The sequence below is a fragment of the Myodes glareolus genome, chromosome X (assembly GCF_982192425.1).
Source record: "Myodes glareolus chromosome X, mMyoGla1.1, whole genome shotgun sequence".
In the NCBI taxonomy this organism is placed as follows: Eukaryota; Metazoa; Chordata; class Mammalia; order Rodentia; family Cricetidae; genus Myodes; species Myodes glareolus.
This window is the reverse complement of record NC_142053.1, coordinates 126,173,915-126,197,166: the sequence shown is the minus strand read 5'-3', so window position 1 is coordinate 126,197,166 and position 23,252 is coordinate 126,173,915. Positions and strand designations below refer to the sequence as shown.

The 23,252-nt window shown below is 36.3% G+C and overlaps 1 protein-coding gene across 13 annotated transcripts in view; it reads left to right on the top strand.

Annotated features, from left to right (window-relative positions):
- The window catches only part of Huwe1 (HECT, UBA and WWE domain containing E3 ubiquitin protein ligase 1), a 132,879-nt gene that overhangs the window by 16,691 nt on the left and 92,936 nt on the right, over positions 1 to 23,252 (top strand). For 12 of the 13 annotated variants that reach the window (XM_048441621.3, XM_085684809.1, XM_085684807.1 and 9 more), the window contains 4 exons: positions 13,798 to 13,866; positions 18,728 to 18,826; positions 19,537 to 19,743; positions 20,689 to 20,841. In XM_048441621.3, coding sequence (XP_048297578.1) covers positions 13,822 to 13,866; positions 18,728 to 18,826; positions 19,537 to 19,743; positions 20,689 to 20,841 — 504 coding nt within the window. In that variant the 5' untranslated portion in view covers positions 13,798 to 13,821. Of the gene's footprint in view, positions 1 to 13,797; positions 13,867 to 14,793; positions 14,903 to 18,727; positions 18,827 to 19,536; positions 19,744 to 20,688; positions 20,842 to 23,252 lie in introns of those variants that run through there. The other variant, XM_087902734.1, reaches the window with a different exon arrangement.

The window sequence follows — 23,252 nt, the reverse complement described above, 5'->3', positions numbered from 1 at the left end:
GGTAGAGATCAGTGACCCTGGGTGGCAGCACAGTCCATCCTTATCTGTATGACCCCTGCTGTGGTCTGGCACACAGACTTCAACACAGACCCTGGCTGCAGCTGGGCCACAGACCCAGACATGATCTCAGGTAGCAGCTTGGCCTGATCAATATCTTAGCTCCTACTGTTAGTCTGGCAATTCAGATCAGGATGGTTCTGCTATCGGATCAACGAGGCCACAGGTTACGATCCAGACCTCAGGCTTCATGTGGCCTTTCATGGCCAATTTGGAGCCTTTAAAAAACTTTTCATCAGTTTTTGAGAATTTCATGCAATGTAAATGAAAATATTCACTGTCCTCTTATGGGTTATCCTAATTCAGCATTTCTTTAGGGTATTGTTGGTTTGATTTGAGTTGTTTTTGTTTTGACAGTCTCATCCTAGCCCAGGCTGACCTGGAACTATATAGAGGCCAGGCTAGCCTCAGACTTGTACCAGTCCAGCTGCCTTAACATCCCTAATATTTGGTTTTCAGGTGTAAGCCACTACAGCCACTCTCTGTTTTCATACATATATGTGTGTGCTATATACCAATAAATGGGAATGGATTCTCTACTCATAAACCTTTTGAATTAATGTTTTTCGAACTAGGAATGTAGCTCACTAGTGGAGCACTTCTTTAGCTTCAAAAAAGAGAATGAAACTTTCTAAACCCATTTTTTAAAATCTTTTCAAGTGTTTTAAATTGTGAAGGGATATATATATGTTTGCTATTTAAGAAAAAAGGCATATATCAGATGAACTTTTGTTTTCACAAGGTTTTGGATCTTTATTATTTCTTTTGAGAAGTTTTTGTTCATTTGCCCATTTATCGATTTTTTTTTGTTCTTTCTAAATTATGGATATTAATCCCTGTCAGATGATTAGCAGGCAGAGTTTTTCCTTTCTTTGGGTTGTTTATTTACTCTAATAGTTCCCTTTGCTGTGTAGAAGCTGTTTAATTTCATGTGATTTCTATTTGTCAGTACTATACCCGGAGTTGTAATGGCATTTCAATTGCTTTTGTTTCTTTTAAGATCAAGACCAAGCAATTTTTTTTAAAGATATAAACTGATTGGCCCATTAGCTCAGGCTTATTAACTCTTATGTTAACCATGTGGCTTGGTGCCTTATTTGACAAGGCAGTCAGTCACATCTTGCTTCTTCTGTGGCTGGGTCAGGACTGCGGACTCAATTGTATTTTAATAAATAAAGCTTGCCTGAAGATCAGAAAGTGAAAGAGCCCCACTGGTCATTCTTACAGTCCAGGTAATGGTAACACACACCTTTAATCCCAGTAGTCACACTAGTTGCCATAGAAACTGGGCAGTGCATGCCTTTAATCCCAGTGGTGCACACCTTTAACCCCAGAACTAGAGAGAATTACAAAATGGGAGGAAAGAGCTGTCAGGGAAAACCACATTCTGAGATTCCTGGAGGCAGGATCACCATTTTGAACTGAGGTAGAGATAAGAGCCAATGACTAGCTGTTTTGCCTTTCGGACCTTCAGGTTGAATTCCAGTTTGTCTTTCTGAGATTTTATTAATCGTGCTTCAGAAGTATTGGCTGAGTCCATTTTTTAATTGATTACATTGTGCTTAAAACTACTAATGTATTATGATCCAGTTGCACTATAATTTAGTTGGTCCTGAATCAGAGGGTTGTACCAATTGAATTTCTTGGTTTCACATTTATTGTGAAAGTAAATCTAAGTGTGAATGGCGGGGTGGGGATGTTTTGCCTGCAAGTATGTTTGGCATGTTCGTGTCTGGGGCCTGTGGAGACAAGAAAAGGCATTGGATCCTCTTGATGAGCTACTATGTGGATGCTGAGAATGGCACTTGGATTTGGAAGAGAAGCCAGTGTTGTTCCTAACCACTGAGCATTCTTTCTGATTCCAGCATGTTAATATTTAGTTTTATTTTGGTGCTGGGATATCCTTAATGGTACAGTACTTGCCTTAGCAAGTGCAAGGTTCTGAATTCAATCCTCATTACTCCCCATGCCTTCTCTGAAAGAATTTGATACAGCTTTTATTAGTAAAGTAATTTGATCCACATAGCAAACTTGTAAAGTTGAGATTGTTTTTATTATAAGTTTTCAGCAAAAGAGTTTGTAGTCTTATAGTTAACTGTTATGCGTAATTTCTCTGAAACTGTACAGTAAGTTGAATCTTTGTTTCAGCATATTCCAAGTTCATTTGAACCCACGCAAAATAGTTGAGGTTGAGGCCCAATTAAAATCTTTGATTAAGTCATATTACTTGGTAAGCTACTTAGCTTTTGGAGGAGTAATGGATGCTTAATTTGAGAATAAGAGTGAGGCCTCTCAGTCTTATTCTTATCAAAGTAGGTTTTAACTTGGTTAATATCACCACTTTACTGATTTGGAGATAAATACATAACTTAACAGTTAATGTTATCCTTCATATGCAGTTCGTAGAATGGTTGAAAAGGACCACACAAGTTTTTTTTCTTTTGATGATGTCTTCATACTAGTTTTCATTTATAGAATATTTGGCATAAGATTATTGCTCCTGAATCGATCTTGTTCAGAAAGAAATAGAACAAGTAACACTGTCTCTTACTCTTTGCCATTCATAGTTTTATGTAGCCTTTTACTAATCTTACAGAGAGGTTACTGTGGCTCAGGTATATCTAAGACCATACACTTCCCAAGAAAGGACAGCTTTTTAAGTGGTATTTTACAGACAAGCCTTTCTAATATAGTGTTGTGGTTTTTTATTGTATTTTTACTTCCCATCTAGGAGTGTTCCTTCACTTCTTACTTTAAAAAAGAAAACACATAGAAGCAGATAAATAAATCACATAGGATTCTTTCTCCTTCCATATAGTTAAAATGATGACAAATAAAACCTAGCTTTTTATAAATATATTTAACATCCATGCTTGTGCTTTTTTAATTTTTTTTTCTTGAGCGAGCATACAGACCTAGAAATTTTTTTTTTCTCCAGGTATATAGAATCCCCCCATATATAGGAAGCTGATTTTTAGGGATGTTTTTTGTAAACCCAGAGACATGGGAAAATTGGAGCTGAAATAATGCAAAAGACATAGAATTCTTTTTCTTTGATATCTTGTATTATACATGACTAGCCTATGATGGCTATGGTTCATAAATGAAAGGGATGTACAAGTGAAAGTGTGTGTGTGTGTCTGTGTGTTTGTATGTGTGTGTATACTGCTTTGTGCAAATTTACTCTCTGAAAAATCTGGTCCTTTCCTCCCCTTTTGTGGTGCTGACGGTCAGTACCTTTGTGCTTGCTAGGTAAATGCTCTCATTTGCTACATCCTCTTAATTTTTTTGAAAGGCATGGTTATACAGACTGAGCAGAGGATATTTATGTATTTAGGTGTGTGTATATATAAATTAATGAAAAAAGGATCATGTATTTGGAAGAGAGCAAGGAAAGGTGTGTGGGAGGGAAGGGGAAATATGTAATCTCAATTTAGTAAATGTAATAAGACTTAAAAAGGCACTAATAATTTATGATTACATTGGTTTTGTAATTGTGTTTTCAGTTTTTATTTGTGCTTTTGTATACTAACAAGTTTTTATGTTACTGTTGCCTCTAATCTTTTTAAAAATTGTTTATATTTCTTTTCTTTTTTTTAAAGACAGGATCTCTCTGTGTATCTTTAGAGCCTTAGCTGGAACTCACTCTGTAGACCAGGCTGGCCTTCAACTCACAAAGATCCACGTGCCTCTGCCTCCTGAGTGCTGGGATTAAAAACATGCACCACCACTGCTCGGTTAAAATTGTTCACATTTAAATACATCTAATAGTGCCCATGTCAGTGCTCTGCATGCATTATTTTCAGAACTGTTGAGTGGAGAAAACGAAGCTTAAAATATCTTGTGGTAGTTTCTATCCTGGTGACAAGGATGCAAAGACAAGAGATAGTACAGATCCAATCATATACAACTTGTGAGGCAAGTGTCAGGTAAAATGGTATGTGGTTTGAGGCTATAACTGGAAAAAGTTTAAGGGGTTCATTTTTACTCAGGGACAAGTGTCTCAGCCTCATCAAGATGAGGCAATATTTAAGCTGAGCTTTAAGAGATATGCAGGGAGGGGGCTGGAGAAATGGCTCAGAGGTTAAAAGCATTGCCTGTTCTTCCAAAGGTCCTGAGTTCAATTCCCAGCAACCACATGGTGGCTCACAACCATCTGTAATGGAGTCTGGTGCCCTCTTCTGGCCAGCAGGCATACACACAGACAGAATATTGTATACATAATAAATAAATAAATAAATAGTAAATATTTTTAAAAAAAGAGATGTGCAGGGAGTGAGTCAATTTATCTAATGTCTTGAGTGCTAAGAAGGAGACTTTGTGCTTTTTAACAAGGCCAAAGCATGAGAGAAATATATAATATCATGTTACTGGTAAGAGATATACAGGCCCTGGATTGTCGTGTTACTGGTAAAAGATATACAGGCCCTGGATACTGCTTTAGTTCTTACTTTCAGACATCTTGACTGTAGTTTCCCCCATCTCTCCCAGCTCCTCTATCCTCCCCCTCCCCTAAATTTATTCCATTTCCCTTCAGAAAAAGAGCAGGTCTTCCATGGTTATCAGTTGAACATGGCATATAAGACTAGGCACAAACCCTCATATGGGGCTGGATGAGGCATCCCTCTAGGGGGAAGACGGGGGACCCCACACACACTGTTAGTCCCAAAAGAGCACCAAACTACTGATCTGGCTTCCAAGTTTTGACAGTCATAAATAAGCTGTGAAGAAAAGTTTTCCTCCAGTGTGTGTGTGTGTGTGTGTGTATGATATATATCATACATATACACACATAAGTTTTCAACTCCTTTGGGCAAATACCAAGGGATGCAAATGCTAAGTCCCATCTTATGAGTATGTTTAATTTTAGTTTTGTAAAAGCCATTTCCATTTGAGCTATTGTGGTGGTTTGAAAGAAAATGTTCCCCAAAGGGAGGTATGGCCTTGTTGGAGGTAGTGTGTCACTATGGGGGAAGGCTTTGAAGTCTCTTGCTCAGTCTTCCCTCAGTATGACTATCAGTCAACATCCTGTTACCTGCAAGATGTAGGAAACTCAACTGTTCCCCCAGTACCATGCCAGCCTATGTACCACCATGCTTACCATCCATGCTCCCCAGTCCATTATGATTATATTCTGAACCCCTGAAACTGTAAGCTAGCCACCCCATTTAAATGTTTTCTTTATAAGAGTTGCCATGGTCATGGTGTCTCATCACAGCTACAAAAACCTTAACTAAGACAACTGACTTCCAGGAGATCTATGGTAGTTCTTACTCTGCATCCTTACCATCACTTGATGATGTCAGTGCTAGGTTTGTTCATTGTAATTAAAGCATAGTGAAATCTCATTGCTGATTATTAAAACCTTTTTGATGTATAGCATCTTTTCATTAGATTTATTAGATTATTTTCTGTCTGTATATCCTTTCTGGTGGAGGTATCTGTTAAAAGTTTCATTGATTTAATGTTCTTTATATATTTTGTGTTCTCTAATATGTCTTTCTCCATCTTCTGGTACTTGGGATTGAACTAAGCATTTTACCTGTACCCCAGCTACCTTGATAACTTTATTTAGCAAATACTTTCTTCAGTGTGTTTTTTTTCTATTTAAAATAGAGTACAGCTTAAAAATTTTGCTTTATCAAATGATACCTTTGGTTATAATCGGAAGCAGTATCAGTATTTTTACTGTTATCTTCTAGGAGAAATATTATTTTTACAGTTTGTAGGTAGCTCTGTGATCCATTTTGAATTGACTTTTCTGAAGAGTGTATTGTTGATCTAAAGTTTTATTCTGTTTGTCTTATGTTTTTAAGATGCGCAGGGTCTTGCCTCACTCTGCAGTTACAGGTATATACCACCACGCCCAACGTCGTCTGGATGTTTTTCTTTTATATATGGGTAACCAGCTATTCCAGCATCTATTCTTTAAAGACACCTCCATCCATATGTTGCCTTTTCTTCTTTGTCAACGATATGTTGACCAAATTTACATGGGGCTATCTTAGGGCTCCATTTTCTGTTCCATTGATTTGTTCATTGACTAATACTATACTTTATTACTATGGCTTTATGATGAATCTTGAAATAGTGTTGTGTTGGGTCTGAGTCTTTGGCATCTCCATATAAACTTTAAATTCATTTTGTCAGTATTCACCACGTAACTTGAGATTTGAGTTGGAATTGCATTAAATATACTCAGTTAGGAAGACATGACGTCTTTGTTTTGTTTTTTGAGACAGGGTTTCTCTGTAGCTTTGGAGCCTGTCCTGGAACTCTCTCTGTCGAGGCTGCCTCTGTCTCAAGAGTACTGGGATAATTTATTAAAGATATGCACCACCGCCACCTGGCTCAGAAATGACATCTTGCTAGTATTGAGTTTTTCTATTCACAAACATGAACTCTTTCCATTTATTTTGCTCTGGTTTGCTTACTGTTTTTGAGAGCTTTGATATGCTTCATGCTTCACTTTTTAATGTGAGCAGTATAAACTTTCTCTCTTAAGACTGCCTTGGCTGTGCCCCAGAGGGGGAGGTTCTAAGTAGGTTGTTCTCATTTTTGTTTCTCTCTAAGAATTCTTAAATTTCTTCCTTGATTCCTGGATGACTGACTCACTGTTACCTCAAAAAATGTATTATTTAGTCCTATTTTTTTTGTAATTTCTCTTATTGAACTCTTTATTCCATTATGATCTGATAAGACACAAGATACTAGCTTGATTGCTTTTTTTTTTATCTTGTATTTGTTGAGACATTTTGTTCTATGGTATCAGTTTTGGAAGTTCCATGTACTGCTGAGAAAAATGCTTATTTTCTTTTAGAATATTCTGTATGTGTCTGTTAAGTCAGGTTGATCCCCTCTAAAGTTCTTTGTCTATTTTCACTTTAGAAAATCTATATAAATGGGTAATATATTGAAATCCCTCACTATTACTGTGCCAGGACTTATGTATTTTTTAATGCCTTTTGATGTTTGTTTTATGGAATTTGGGAACTCCAATATGTTACATAAAAATATATCTTTTGATGAGTTCTTCCCTTTTATTAATATATAGTGTCTCTAATTTTGGATTGAACTCTACTTTTACATCTGGTTTATGGTTTCCCATTTTCTTGATGGTTTGATACATGTCTTTGCTACCTAGTTTGGAGACAAACATATTACTTGTGTTTTAATTCAGTCCATACGTTTATATCTTAGTAATGAGTTGAGACTATTTATATTTAAGGTTTATATGGGGTAGGTATTTGCTATTTTTTTAAAATTTGTTAGATGATATTCTGTTTTACTGTATTATTGATAATTTTTCTTTTTAATAATTTAAATTTATTTTATGTGCATTGGTATGAAGGTGTCAGATCCCCTGGAATTGCAGTTACAGACAGTTGTGAGCTGCCATGCTGGGAATTGAACCTAGGTCCTCTGGAAGAGAAGTCAGTGCTCTTAACTGCTGAGCCACCTCTCTAGCCCTGGTATTCACTTTTCTTTCATTGAAGTTTTGGAAATTTGCTGATTTACTGTATTATACATGGTTATTTCTTTGTCAAGTCTACTTAGTTCATCTATTTATTTCATAATTGTGTGTTCTCAAAGGAGGCTGTTGTTCTTTCCCATGAATAGTATTCCATGAAGAATTTTCTGCAGTGCTAGCTAGATGGTTATTAGTTGGCAGAATTTGTGCTTGTCTTGAAGTGTCCTTATTTCTTCATCAATTTTGAAAGATAACTTTGCTAGATATAGCATTTTTGGATCACAGTTATTTACCTTCAGAGCTAGAAATACTTCATTTTGTGCTTCTGGCTTTTGTGGTTGTTATTAATGAAAAGTCAGAAGTATTTCAGATATTTCTGCCTTTGTAAGTTGATATTTTTCTCATGTGACTTCTAGTATTGTTTCTTTTTAAAAAATATTCTTATTTATTTATTTAGTATGCAATATTCTGTCTTTGTGTATGTCTGCAGGCTAGAAGAGAGCACCAGACCTCATTACAGATGGTTGTGAGCCATCATGTGGTTGAACTCAGGACCTTTGGAAGAGCAGGCAATGCTCTTAACCTCTGAGCCATCTCTCCAGTCCCCTAGTATTGTTTCTTTACTTTGTATTTTTTACATTCTGACTATGATGTGTGTCATGGACTGGTCATGTCAATAAGGAATTTTATGTCTTATATGTAGATGTCTGCTTCATTCTCTTAAGTTTGGAAAGTTTGCTTTCATAATGTCAGTAAATAGTCTCTGTTTCATTTGATTTCATCTCTTCCTTCTTCTACATCATAAATTCTCAAATTTGGCCTTTTGACTGGTATCCCAAGATTTTTGGGCATATCATTCATGCTCCGTAGTTTCTAGTTTCTCTCTCTCTCTCTCTCTCTCTCTCTCTCTCTCTCTCTCTCTCTCTCTCTCTCTCACTCACACACACACACACACTCATTCACTCACTCACTCACTCACTCACTCACATACTTTTTTGCTTGCATTGTTGTTTCTACTTTGTTTTCTACCCTAGAAGTTTATTCTTCTGCATGGTCTTATCTGTTCGTGAAGGTATCTGTTGTGGTTTTTATTTGATTAATCATTTTCATTTTAAGTAGTTTGTTTTGTTCTTTTTTTAGTGTTTTGATCTTTTTGCTAAATTTCCCCTCTGTATTATTATATATTTTATATTAAGACTTTCTTGCAATTTCCACTGTTTCATTCACTTGTTAAGGTCTTAGAAAATTTTCCTTAACTTGTGCATCTGTTTGGAGCTTCTGTATAATCATTGCTTTATGTTATTTCATTTTTGTTTTTTTAAAGTAAGACTGAAGTCTGTTTTAGACTTTTCTATTACCTCGACAGCTTTGGATTTCCTTGTAGGGGAGTTAGTGGTTGTATCATAGTCTTTGTTTTGCCCATCTGTTTGAGTTGGCTGGTCTTTTAGTTTTGACTGTTCCTTCTGAGTGTCTTTGGATATTTTGTATTCTGTGATTTGTCTTAGAGGTATGTCTGCATGAAGTTAAGCTATGGAGACTGGTGTCGATTGTCACCAGATTGGAGTCATTTAGGTAGGTGATCCTGTCTTGGTTGTGTATCAACAGGACCAAAGGTGGGGCTGCAGAAAGAGCATCAAGGTGACTAGATGTGTTAAGTCACTCCTTGAATAGATCACTGTTGGCAAAATACCAAATATCAGACCCACTAAAGCCCTGTCTGAGAGCTGTGGTTAGAACTACAGGCCTGAAGTAACCTCTCAGACTGCAGGAGTGTAGACTCCCCAACCTTCAGTAAAGTGATTGCTGGACCCTCAGAAATCAAAACCCAAGATCCACACTGCTATTTGAGACCACTGGAATCAAAAACCCTAGCCTCTCAGGGATCATTGGCACCATTGGGGCTAGAGATCATATAGTGTTCTCTTATTCCCCTGGAAAAGGCCTGAACTTGTGGATCCTCCAAAGCCTGGCTCATGCTGAGTGCTCCTGAGGAGCCCCCACACATAGCTATCAAGTGGGAATGTGTATGTGCACCTTTATCGTAATACTGTATATGATGATAGAAATGGAAAGTGTAGAATGGCAGAAATAATATTTACCAGGGATTGGGAAAACACTGGCCAAAGAATGCAATATTTCAATTTATGAGAAATGAATTCCAGGACTATTTTAAAACATGACAATAGTTAATGTGTGTATGTATGTATGTATATATATATATATATATATATATATATATATATATATATATATATATGAAAATTGTTGAGTAGATTTTAGGTGTCCAAGAAAAGTATGTGAAATAACTGTTAGTAATTCTAAAATTTTCATATTTCCAAACATTTTGGACACCATAAATACAGTGTTTGTCAATTTAAGTTTTAATATAAAAATAGAAACTATTTAGGAGTGGTAGTGCATGTCTTTAGTTCCAGTACTCAGGAGATCCATTCAGGTAGATCTCTGATTTTTGAGGCCTACCTGGTCTATTTAGAAGAGTTTCAGGACAGCTAGGGCTATGCAGAAATCCTGTTTAGAAAAAAAACATAATTATTAACCAATATGTCTAGCACTCAGGAAGCAGAGACAGGTGGATCGCTGAGTTCAGGGCCAGTCTAGTATGCATACTGAGTCTCTGGATGACCAAGGCCTTGTATAGAGACTGTCTTTCAAACAACAATAAAAAACTTCACAACCAAACAAACAAAAAACTGAGAACTAGCTTCAAATCTGAATTCAACCCCTACCTAGATCCTACGTATGTGGAGGAAGGAAAGAAACTCAACTCCTGTAAGTTGTTTTCTGGTCTCCTTATGTATGCATAACACAGGTGCTCATGAGCACACAGTTTTCTAAGAAGTAACAGACAAAACTGTTTGACTTCACCCCTCAAGAGGGTAAGAATGAGCCTTGCACACACCTGTTACCCTCACACTACTGACTATACATAATAATACTGTCTCCAAAAATAGCGGCTCATCTATGAGACCAGACAACACTCCTGCTGGTCTAATGGCAGTTAAGCATTGTTGGGGTAGGTATGGCATTTTCTTCAGTGGTCTAGCCACTGTTAAGTTGCTCTTGTTTGAGCAAATAACTTCCCACCAATGCTCTGACAAGAAACTCTTAATTTCAACTCAGTGGGGTGCACACTAAAAGAAGTAATGAAAATAGAGGTCTTACTGAGAAGAAGGGTTCCAGCAGGATGGGCGAGCAGATTGGTGTGGGTGGGGCTTGAAAAAAATTAAATTTTTATGTAAATGTGTAGAACTGTCAAATAGTGATTTATCCTCATTTCATTTTTCAAAATTCTTTCTACCATTGTCATTCCTTTGCTTTTCCACACACACTTGGAATAGTTACGGTTTACTCCCAAGAGTCTTGGCTGGGATTTGACTAGGAATAATGGTAAGTTTATCTGCCAAATTAGGAGATTTGACATTTCTCCTATGTTAAATCTTCTCTGCAGCTTTTGGAGCCTGTCCTGGAACTCACTCTGTAGACCAGGCTGGCCTTGAACTCACAGAGCTCCATCTCTCCCCTGCGTCCTGAGTACTGGAATTAAAGACGTGTGCTACCATGTTAAATCTCCATGGTGTGAGTGCACATGCACACAGGTGTGCTTGCCGTGCATGTATATGTGGAAGCAGAGTTCAGCTTTGAGGACCTTCCTTTGTTGTTCCCTCGGTTTTAAAGACCAAGTCTCACTGACCCTGAGGTTTTCCACTGATGCTAGACTGACTGGTTCTCCCCCATCTTTATAGTTACAGACTGGCACTGCCGTGTTTGACATGGGTTCTGGAGAACTTAAGTCCTCATGCTTTTATCACCAAACTGTCTGCACAGCCCCTCTGGGCAGATGTGGGATTTTTAAAAAATGTACATAATACTTTTTCTGTATTTTCTGATCTGTATGCCTGTTGCTTTCTTTTGTGAGCTGTCCCATTAAGAGCTAGAACTTCCAACATTGTCTTTGAATAAAAGTGATGAGAACACTTTGCTCTTGTTCCTCATTCTAAAGGGAAAGCATGTATCAGTTATTTGCATTGTATCATGTTGGGGCTGTTTGCCTGTAACAGAAGCAGTTTAATTGCTTCCCTACAAGGAGCTGCCATCTCTAATAATGCAATCTGGTTTTAGCTGTAAAACTTTCATAAGAAAAGAAAAAAAACAAACCTGGGAGTAAAATGCACAAATTGTTCAGTTTATAAGTTTCTGCTCTATAAATAAGATTATTGTCAGTAACTACTTGGGCTCATTTTAGGTATTTTGAAGTTGTTGGTAGGAGTCATCTTGTTCATTTGTGTTGGATGCTGACGTAATTTTTTAAAGGGGAATTTGTAATTATGTATTCTAAATATTAATTGTAGAAGAATGCTGTTTAGTATTCATATATAGTCTGAGCCAAAATTTTGGGTGATAAATACTTGAAATGATAATGTGTGTCCAGTGACATTACCTTGTAAATATTTAAATACTATGTGCCCATCATTAGAACAAAATAAAATACTTTGTAACAGTCTGAATATTTATTTTACCAACTCTTCCTGAATACCCATTGATTGAATAGATGTAAACAAAGCAGACAAATAGGCCAGAAGCTACCTAGAATATGTGTCTTTTCATGCTTGGTTACTTAATATTTTTAGTATCAGGTCTTTCTAAAGAGCCTGGAATCTACCTCTACTACTATGCATGTATCCTCTTTAATAATAGGAGAAATACTGATTTCTTACTATGCCTAGTTCAGTGTATCTTTAAGGACTTGTCTGTTAGTAAATATCACAGGGATTACATAGGTCTGATCAGACTGTTACCTACTTTGGGCTTTCCAAGTTACATGGTCTTAACTAAAGTGATATATGGTCAGGACATTTCTAGAAGGTGTCTTACACGTTATTTCCTAGTTAAAGTCTTTGTTCTTAAGACACAATTTATATTCGTGCTAAAAGGCATATTGCCAAAACCATCAGACATAATCCTCGTGGTTAGCCATGAATTAAGGTGGGGCGGGGGCAGGGAAGGTTTTATTATGGCTTGCACATTGACATCATACAGTTCATTGTCAAAAGAAGTCAGGGCAGGAACCCACGCAGGAATCCAAACAGGAACCTGGAGTCTTGAACTGAACCAGAGGTCGTGGAGAGGAACACTGTTTTACTGGCTTGCTCCTAGTACCTTGACTCAGACCTTTTTCTTAAACACCCCAGGAACACCCGCCCAGGATGTCACTACTCACAGTGGGCTGGGACTTCCCATATCAATCATCGATCAAGAAAATGCCCTACAGACTAAGGCAGTCTGATGGAGACATTATAAATTAACACTTTTAATACATTTCCTTTTTAGAGTGTTTTCTATAGACATAGACTTATATTTAGTTGTTTGTTTTTTGAGATAGCATCCTATTGCCCAACCTAGCCTTGAATTCCCATTGATCCCTTCTGCTTCAACATGGGATTATAGGTATGAACCACCATTCCTGACTTAATAGATTCAAATTCCATGTTACAACCTTTCTATTTAATCATGAGCTTCTCTGTTATGTAATTGTCTGCAGTGTTTTTAGTGGCGATATAGTCCATTTAAAAATCAATCCTGGAGCTGGAAAGATAACAGTTAAGAGCACTTGTTTCCAGCATCCACATGGCGGTTCACAACCACCCTTAATTCTGGTTTCAGAGGATCTGATGACTTTTTCTGGTCTCCTTGAGCCCAAGGTCTGCTTGCAATGTGCATGCATACATGTAAACAAAACACATAAAACATTTAGATTTTAAAATTTAAAACAGTCCTTTTTTGGGACTTTTGGTACTTTATGATTTTTTACTATTATACATACTTATGCAGTGTAGATTATTGCAGTTAAAATGTTTGTGTGCATCCCTAAAACTTAGCTGAATTCTCAGAAGTGGAATTCTTTTTTTTCTTCCCCAAAACTAGAGTCTTCGAGTGAGTTTTTTTCATCCTGAGGTATCAAAAAACATGCCATATTTAACTGTTAAAAATTTTGAAGTTCTTTGAAAAGAAGAAGAAAACAGCTATTTTGTTTTATGTACTTATGTAACAGGGATTGTGAACCATTTGTATCAAAGGTTATTCTTTACCCTTTTCTATCTCATAGTCATACCCATGAATTAATATAACTTCAGTGTTTTTACACTCGGTATCTTGCATATACTTTGTCCAATATTTTGTATGTTTAATAATATTGAACTCTAGGTTATCTTCAACTTTATCTTCTCACTACTTTGGGGTTTTCTTTTCAGATCTTAAAGCAGAAAATTGAAAACATGAAAGTAGACAGGACTAAACTGAAAAAGACACCTACTGAGGCTGTGAGTATCCAAGTTTGCTTTGCTTGTTTTCTTCATTTCAGGAAAAAATATTGACCAGTGCAGCCATTCTGATCTTCCAACTAAATATGTTCAGTTTATAGAAAGTGTTACTACAGCAACTTGTAAGGCTAGGAGAAACAGCTCTGTTGTAGAGTGCTTGCTTAGCATGCGTGAGGCCTTGGGTATTCACCCTGAATACACCAAAGAAAATAAAAGTACTATCTTGCCTTTTGAACTTCTGTTTTTATTTAAAGTTAGTAGCTTTGTGGAAAAGGAATAGTGAACAATACTTTGTGGGCCCCTGAAATGGATCCTCAGGTCACAATAAGAAAAAAGACAGTATGACAATGGAAAAGGCAAATGTAAAATCAAAGTTTTACTGTTACTGTTAAAACTCAGGGTTTTTCCCCTTTGGTTTTGAAAACAAAAATGGTAAGTTTGTTGACTTTTGTTAGTCTTCTTTTATTTTGTTCTTTGACATTGGAATATCAGTGTGGTTTTTATTAAATGTTGTATATTGAACATATTAATTTTCTTACTGTACAGATGTTTTCATTTGATTTTGTTTCTGATGTGTTTTGGCATCTCTAAATTATGATGACTATATCATTTGAATAGAAAAGTGAATAGAAAAGGTTTTAAGGAATTAAGTTTTTAAAAATGAGATAGTTCCATCAGTGTAAGAATCTACTGATTGAAAATTAGGACAATCTAGAATACATAAGAACTTAATAGAGGGATTATATATTGTGGGAAAGAACAGTATTAGTCAATAAAATGTGCCAAGACAATTACTTTTGATTTGGATGGGGTGGTGTGGGGGACTGTTTACTGAACTAAATTATAGATAAGTCGTCAAAATCAGATATTTTTAAAAGAAATTATAGGAGAAGTAGAACATACAGGTGAATGTTTACCTTGTCTTAGGTGGGGATTGCCCTTCCAAGCATTAAAGCAAAGGACAAAAAAACCAAAATGGAAATGTAAAATACCATATCCAAAATAAAAGGACACATGACAATAGCCATTCTAACAGGTATGAGGTAATATCTCATTATGATTTTGATTTGCATTTCCCTGATTATTAGTGATGTTGAGTACCTTTGTATGTGCCATTTGGCCATTTATATGTCTTTGGAGAAAAGTCTTTTTAAATTCCTTTGCCCACTTTAAAATTGGGTTATTTGGGTTTTTCTCATTATTAAGTTGAAGAAGTTACCTAATATTTTTTAAATTAACCCCCAGAATAATGAAAAGTGAAATAAACTAATCATAGAGGAACAAATATTTCATGGTTCCTCTTAATATGGGGCATATAAAATAGTCAAAGGTAATGTCAGTAGGCAACAGAATGAATGGTGGTTATCATGGGAGGGGATGGGGGAATTGTTCTATGGCTTTGTATTATTTAGTTATACAAATGAGTAAAAACTGGGTATGGTGCCTGGTGCCTCATGCCTATAAGAAAACCAAAGTTCAGGGGCGGCCTGGGCTACATAGTGATAGCCTATTTGAAAAGAAAAAGTATAAGTTTCAAAAGTTGCAGTTAAGGATAAATTATGGGTATTTAAGAATTTTGTTGAGAGTAAACTTTATGTTAAATGTTCTTAAAATACACAACGGGCCACAAGGAAACTTGGAGGTGATATGTTTTTCACCTGGAATGTGGTGATGGTAATATGAGCATATGCATCTATGTTTAGATACCATGAGATGACTCACCAGGTAAAAGCTCTTGTTATTTAAGCTGAGCTGAGTTCAGCCACTAGAATCACATAAGGTGGAAAGAACCAGTTCTGCATAACATAACCAAATTATGTTAATTATGTGCTGTTTTTATATGCCACATAATACCCCAATTAAGCTTGTGTGCTTGTGTGTGTGTGTGTGTGTGTGTGTGTGTGTGTCGGAGTCATGGGAAATGAAAAATTGCAGAAAATATTTGTAACCCAATGTAGTTAATACTCTTTATGCTAAATCAATAGAAGAAATGAATATCCCAATGACAAAATGGGCATAAAACCTTTCAGAGAAGGAACAAAGCCAGTAAACTAACTAGAAAGAATCAATCTTACAGGTGATCAGAGAAATGCAAATTTTATTTTTTATGTTAAGTGAATTGCAAGGCTTGTATAGTCACTCTTAGAATATAAAGTCACTGTCTAGATGTGTTTTAAGGCTTGAGTTGCCTGTTGTACTCAGGTAATGTAGATTGCCCAGTTTCTCATACTGGCATCAATAGTAGGTTTTAATTTTAAGATTTAAAAATAAGTGATCACTTAGTATGTTGGCAACATCGCAAAGAATTTCCCCCTATGTTTGATATCCATGGGAAGAAATTCATGTAAACTCTGGTAGCTGGTATGCAGCTTTGAACTGACTTATGGCTTGCCTTTTCTTATGATTGGGGACAGTCCCACTTGGTTTGCATTTATGTAGCATAGAAAGAGAGGAATGATGTTGTAGTAAGACTAAGTAAATTTTATGATGAGGAAACACAAGCACCTTAGATGATTTAAATGCGTGTCAGAGATGAACCCTGTGAAAAGTGGGCTAGAGGTGGGGCTATCACATCCATGTTTCTTGGGCCTCATGAGATGGCTCACCAGGTAAAAGCTTTAGCTATTTAAGCTCAATGGGCTGAGTTCAGCGCTTAGAGTTACATAAAGTGGAGAGAACCAGTTCTACATCTTTGTCTCCTCCCTCCCTCATTCCACGATAAGGGTGGTGATAATTTTTAAGAGAAGTTTCTCAATTATAATTAAGGTATGTTAGAAACTCCCTTTGAAAATGAGAGACATAGACCACGGGCTGGGTATGGTGGTACAAGATTTTAAATCTCAGTACTTGGGATGCAACTTGGTCTACATAGGGAGACCCTATCTCACAAAAGTGGGGAGGGGGAAGAAAAAGAGAAAGCAAGAGACAGTTGTTCTATTTTGTTCCATATACCACAAAGAACGAGAAATACGTGATACTTTAGTTTGGGAACTAACATTTAAGTATACTATTTTAGTTTATTCCTTGGTAACCTTCAAAGTATTCAGTACACAACAATGAAATGCTAGGAAAGATGACGAAAGGTCTAGGCTATATTATAAGTTGCCCTTGTGCGTGTATGGTTTGTCCCAGTAGAACCAGGCATCTCATTTAAGTGTCTTTGGCATGCTACCAATCAGAATCTTTGGCAAGCCCCACGTCAGTCACAGGCAATATCTTAGTTTAGCAAAGGCCATAGTATCCTTTGCCAACAACTATATTGCATTCAAGCAGATTCTGGCTTGTGAGAGATTAAATGTCATGTAATGTGGACATAGCAAGTTATTACAGTACCCAAGTGTTAACCTAACCCCCACAGAATTCAAAAATTGGATTTGCCTATGTGTATGCCATTAGTAATTTAAATAGATGGATTTGATTCTATATCCAAGTAAATGGAGAAGGGAAGGAACAGATTAACTGTGTGAACAGGTCACTCAAATTCGCCATGTTTTCTGTTATTTCTACCGGTTCACTGTTTGTCCTACAACCTATACTAAAAGAAAGGGGGCGGAGGAGGGGGGTGTTAAGCTTGGTTTGTGGTAGGCTTTGGTGTTAAGGGTTTTGCATACATTTCATTATCACAAAAATTTGAAGTAGATCCTTGCAGGGGTGGTAGTTTGGATTAAGAAAACCAGCTATATTTTTAAATATCATTATAGTCATTGGAAATCTTTGGAGTTTCCTCTAGTTTTAGATCTCACAATAGCATTTTTGGGTATCTAGGTGGTATCTGTTCATCTCTTGGATGAGGATTCTCAGATTTAAAGAGACTGACTTTAATTCTGAATCCAGTATTTGTTTTTTAAAAAAAAGAGCACGCGGTTTCAGTATTTAATTCCCTATTTTGTACACTCAGTTAAGTGGCACATACTTGGACTGCCTCTCCAAGCTAGTTTATTAGGTTGTTTGTGTTTTTCTGGTAAGTAAATGGGCAGTAAGTAGGACTCACTCATAATCAGACCCTTTAGTAATCATAAAACAAAAAACAGAATGTCGATTTGTTTGGTTCCCATGACATCATTTATAGAGTTAAATAAAAAGTATTAATACTTTCCCGAACTGTTGTCCATTAATAGAATGCTTCCCTGTCGCAGTCCCTATCCCATTTTTCCTTTGCACTTTCAGAACCTTTACTATAAATTCTCAATCCACTCCTTATTAATAATTGGTCCTGTTTATCAGTACAAGAGATCAGGAATGTATGCAAATGGAAACACCAAGTAAGAATGGAGTCTTAGTTTCTTAGTTTACAAGATTAATATTGTAGAAAAATAAATCAATGCTAGCCTTTTCCTTTAACTGAATTTGTTCAGTCTCTCTGTTTCGGTCTCTCTCTCTCTCTCTGTTTCGGTCTCTCTCTCTCTCTCTCTCCCCCTCTTCCTCTTCCCCTCCCTCCCTCCCTCCCTCCCTCCCTCCCTGCCTGCCTCCCTCCCTCCCTCCCTGCCTGCCTCCCTCCCTGCCTGCCTGCCTGCCTGTCTTTGTCTTTTTCTGTCTCTCCAACTCATTGTAACAATACCAGACATTCTAGTTACCTTTTAGACCACGTCCCAGATTACTTAATTCTGCTTAGCTTATTTCCTTAATTTCTGTTGTCTATGTACTTTTAAGTAGTTTGTCTGAATATACAGGTTCATTCAGGTTTAAACAAATGCATAGTGGATTGTTGGGAATGAAAGTATTTCTTCATGAGATTTCTTAGATCTAGTTTTTATATAAGCAAAAGTTGGATTGCTTTGTGGGCTTCAGGGTCATTTTCCCCATTCTTCTTTGTTTCTTCATTTAAAAACATCTTTTGTGAATATTTGTTTGTTTTTCTTAGCCTGCAGACTGCAGAGCCTTAATAGACAAACTCAAAGTTTGTAATGATGAGCAACTCCTCTTGGAACTGCAGCAAATCAAAACATGGAACATTGGCAAGGTACGTAAAACTGCAACAGCTGTTAGTAAATCATTTTGTGTGCTTTGATAATGACAAGAGAAACTATAATGGAATAGTCTGAGTCTGTGGTCACTTAAGAAATTTCTAGCAGACAGGAGAAATGGCTCCAAAGTTAAGAGGTCCCGAGTTCAATTCCCAGCACCCATGTGGTGGCTCACAACCATCTATAATGAGATCTAGTGATCTCTTCTGGCATGTACATGTTAGCAGAACATTGTATGCATCATAAATAAATCTTTAAAAAAAAAGAAATTTCTAGCATGTGTATCACAGTTCTAGATCATTGACATTTTTAAATTTTTAGAAGAAAAATGAGTTGGGCCAGAGAAGATAGTTCATGAGGTAAAGGGACATATTACCAAGTCTGGTGACTTAAGTTTGATCTCTGTATCCCTCATAGTAGATGTAAAGAACCAACTCCATCCAACTTGTCCCTTGACCTCTCTATGCATGCTGTGTTGCACGTACACACACAAATCTGTTTGAAATAATGGAAAAAAAATTCTGTCTTAAATAAAACTAAAATACCCATGTTCAGTGTTGCTACTGTTGTTTTTTGATGAAGCATCTTACGGTGTGGCCCAGGTTCATCTTGGACTCTGAATCCTTCCACTTTAGCCTCCTCAATACTGAAATTACTAGAGTATACCCATTTCCAGTTGCTTTTATATTTTTATCCTTCTTTCTAGTGTGAGTTATATCACTGGGTGGATCTGTTGGATCGCTTTGATGGAATTCTGGCAGATGCTGGACAAACAGTGGAGAATATGTCATGGATGCTTGTATGTGATAGGCCAGAAAAGGAACAACTAAAAATGCTTCTATTGGCTGTATTGAACTTCACAGCCTTGCTTATCGAGTACAGCTTTTCTCGGCATCTGTACAGTTCCATAGAAGTAAGTAGTTTGTTCTTAACTGTAACCAATGAAGGAATTTTCTACTGTTTAAGTTGATTATCCCTTTATTTGTTCCATTTTAAGTCACACATTACATAATCACACAGAAACTTAACTTTATCGTAAATGTGTTTCCCATTTTTAATGTGGGAAAAAATTTTCTTTTAACTAATTCCTCCCTTAAGATTGCCCAATTTTTTCACCAAATCTGCCACCAATAATGATGAACATGTGAGGCTTATAGCTGCTGTGTAGAACAGTAGAAGCTTGACTGGATTTCAAGTCAGCTACCTAGATAGGCAGCAGCCTGAGAAGGGGGTTCAGGGAAAGCCAGCCCACCAAGAGAGAAGAAAGACAAACCTAGCTGATATAGGGTATTGACTCCAGCTGTGTGTAGTTCTAGCCTTTACCCAACTTTTGAGCTTTAATAATCAAATGATTGCCTTGGTCTTGATAATTAAATAGAAGTGATATCCAAAGAAATCCATAACCATTCAGATAATCAACAAATAAAGTGTCTTTGTTAATTTCCAACTCAATTACATACTGGTTTTAATTTTGACCAATTAATTGCTTCTTTATATTGGTGAATGTTTGTTTATAAAAAAAAACAGTCGCTCAGGTTACTCCCAATCTTTAATAGTTTTATTTTGCATAATTGCACACAGCCATTTTTTGATAGCTTTAGCGTCTATGAGTTTTTTTTATACTTAGCTTAAAGGAAATAATATCATACAATTAGCTTAGTTTCATAACACTTGGAAATGTTTTTTTAGTTCTACATATATGTATTATAATTCTTTCTTGAAATCCTTATGTAGAGACACAGATATAATTTTGAACTGCAGTTTACAGTTTTTTCTTCTATTGCACTTTCTGAAAAATAGTTTTAGCTTTTATTACCAGGTGTCTGATGAGTTGAAGTTTGTCTTTTTGTTTCTTTAGCATTTGACAACTTTATTGGCTTCGTCTGATATGCAAGTGGTGCTGGCAGTCCTTAACCTTCTATATGTGTTTAGCAAAAGATCAAACTATATCACACGTCTTGGATCTGACAAGAGGACCCCACTACTGACAAGACTGCAGCATTTGGCAGAGGTATGCCTTTGATGGAATCTGGAAAAGCAAACATCAGAGTATATAGTTTCTATAAGCAGGCATTTCTTGCTTTGTAAAGTGGATGAGAATCCTTTAGTTAACTTTCTGTCTTAATTGAGTGCAAGTATTTGGAGAGTGTGATAAAGTTTGAAAAAGCAGGAGTATTATCAGCTATTAAGCTTTGAAGCACTTCATTACTTTCTGTTCATGAGACAAAATCTTTTGTTCAAAACTTAACAGTTTTGCTACATACTAGGTTCCATTCCAGGACAACCCGAGCTACATCTTGAAACACTCTCTCAAAAAAAGAGATGGATAATAGGGACAGTTGATATTACATATACATATATGCAGATGAAATTAAGAGAATAAATAAATTGTTATTCATCACATTAATAAAATACCAGTGCTCAGCAGTTTGTAAAGGCGCCTACCACTGAGCTTAATACTAACTAATGACCAGAGTTTGATTCAGACACCCACATGATAGAAGGGGGAAAATGAACTCCCAAAAGCTTTCTTCTGGTTTCTGTATGCATGCTTTAGCATGCAGGTATGCACGCCTCATTCCCTTAAATAAATATGTAAGTCAATAAAAATATAATAAAAACTTTTAAAAACATACAAACTAGTTCTTAAATCCAGGAAACTTCATTGTAATCCTAATTGATGGAGGATCTGAATTTAAAAATTAAGCAAAATGTCAAATATTGTCTTATAATTCATAGTAGAGGGGTCTGGAGAGATGGCTTGGTGGTTTAAGAGTGTATGTACTCTTACAGAGGAATGGAGTTTAATTCCCAGAACCCACATGATTCCTGACAACTGTTGCTAACACCAGTCTTAGAGGCTGACCTCCATGGGCACCAGCACTCTATGTATCACTCATAGAAAACACACTTTTAAACAGGAAAAATAACTCTTTAAATTTGTCACAGAAGTCCCAAATAATATAATGAACGAAATGACTTAGAAAACATATTTTAAAAGAATTTGTTGTAGATGATGGGCTTGTGTTTCCTAGGGTGATGTAAAATTGCTAGAACTGGCAGGGTGTAGTGTTATACATCTTTAAAATCTAGCACTCAGGAGGAATAGGCAGGTAAGCCTCTGAGTTCAAGGCTAATCTAGTCTACATAGAGAATTCAAGCCAGCCAGGGACACATAGTGAGACTCTTTCTCAAAATAGTTGTTAAAATACAGTGTTATTGCCACATATTAGATAAATACACAGGAGCACCTCTTCCCAAATAATAATAATGATACTGATCTAAGGGTATGTATTCTGGAAGCTCTAAAGATAGCCACGAAAATACTGGAAATGTCAGGTAGAAGTACTTATTTTATTAAGTTTTAAGCTATTTTATAAAGATAGACTAATTAGAATAATTAGTCAAATTAAATCAATAGGTTGTAAAACCAGATAACAAAAACATGCAAGAATTTAATTTATGTTAAAGATAACATTAACAGGAGATTAATGGGTTATTATTGCCTTCTTTACTACTCAGAAAGCAATTTGTTGGATTCTAATTCAGTAAAGCAGTTAAGATATACTAAAGAACTGCTTGCAAAAAATAGGAATCTTTGGCTAAAGATGTAGTTTAGTTGGTAGAGTATTTGCCTAACATGCATAAATTAGGTGTGTGGTGTTATATACCTGTAATCCCAGCACTCGAGAGGTTGGGAAATTAAGGTCTGTCCGTGCCTGCATTGCAGTTCAAGACCAGTTTAGGATATACAAGGCTCTGCCTCAAAGAAAGAATAAAATTCACAAATTTAAAACCATTGAAGGATAATATAACTACATAGCCAGGCATGGTGCACTCCTGTAACTCTAGCACTTGGGCAACAGAAGCAGGGGAATACTTAGTTATTGGTAAGCCTGAGCTGAAAACCCCTTTTCACAGAGAAGTGGAAAAAAGTGGAAAGGCTGTTTCCATGGAGGAATAAACCAATTCTTACCACCTAACCTTATATTCTTATATAAAATATTTAAATGCTGTCAAATTATGCTATCTGTGGTTGTCTATTTTCTTCATATTTGGGTAATTTGCAATTTTTTCCTATTATAAACATTTGTCATAGTAAATACCTTTTGTTCATGAATATTCCGCCATAATAACAATAGTTGCTTTGAAAATTGTGTGTGTTTGTGTGAGAGAGTGTGTGAATATTGGACCTTGTTCTTATTTAGCCTTTTCTTCACTAGTAACCCCAAAGTATACGTTTCCTCTTTATTTTATCTTTTTTCTTTACATGTTCCTTCTTTGGGTTGTGTTGATTAGGGTTTATTCAAGATAAGAATGTTGAGATACCTAATTTTTAAAAATACTTTTATGTGCATTTGGTGTGAAGGTGTCAGATTCCCTGGAACTGGAGTTACAGGCAGTTGTAAACTGTCATGTGGG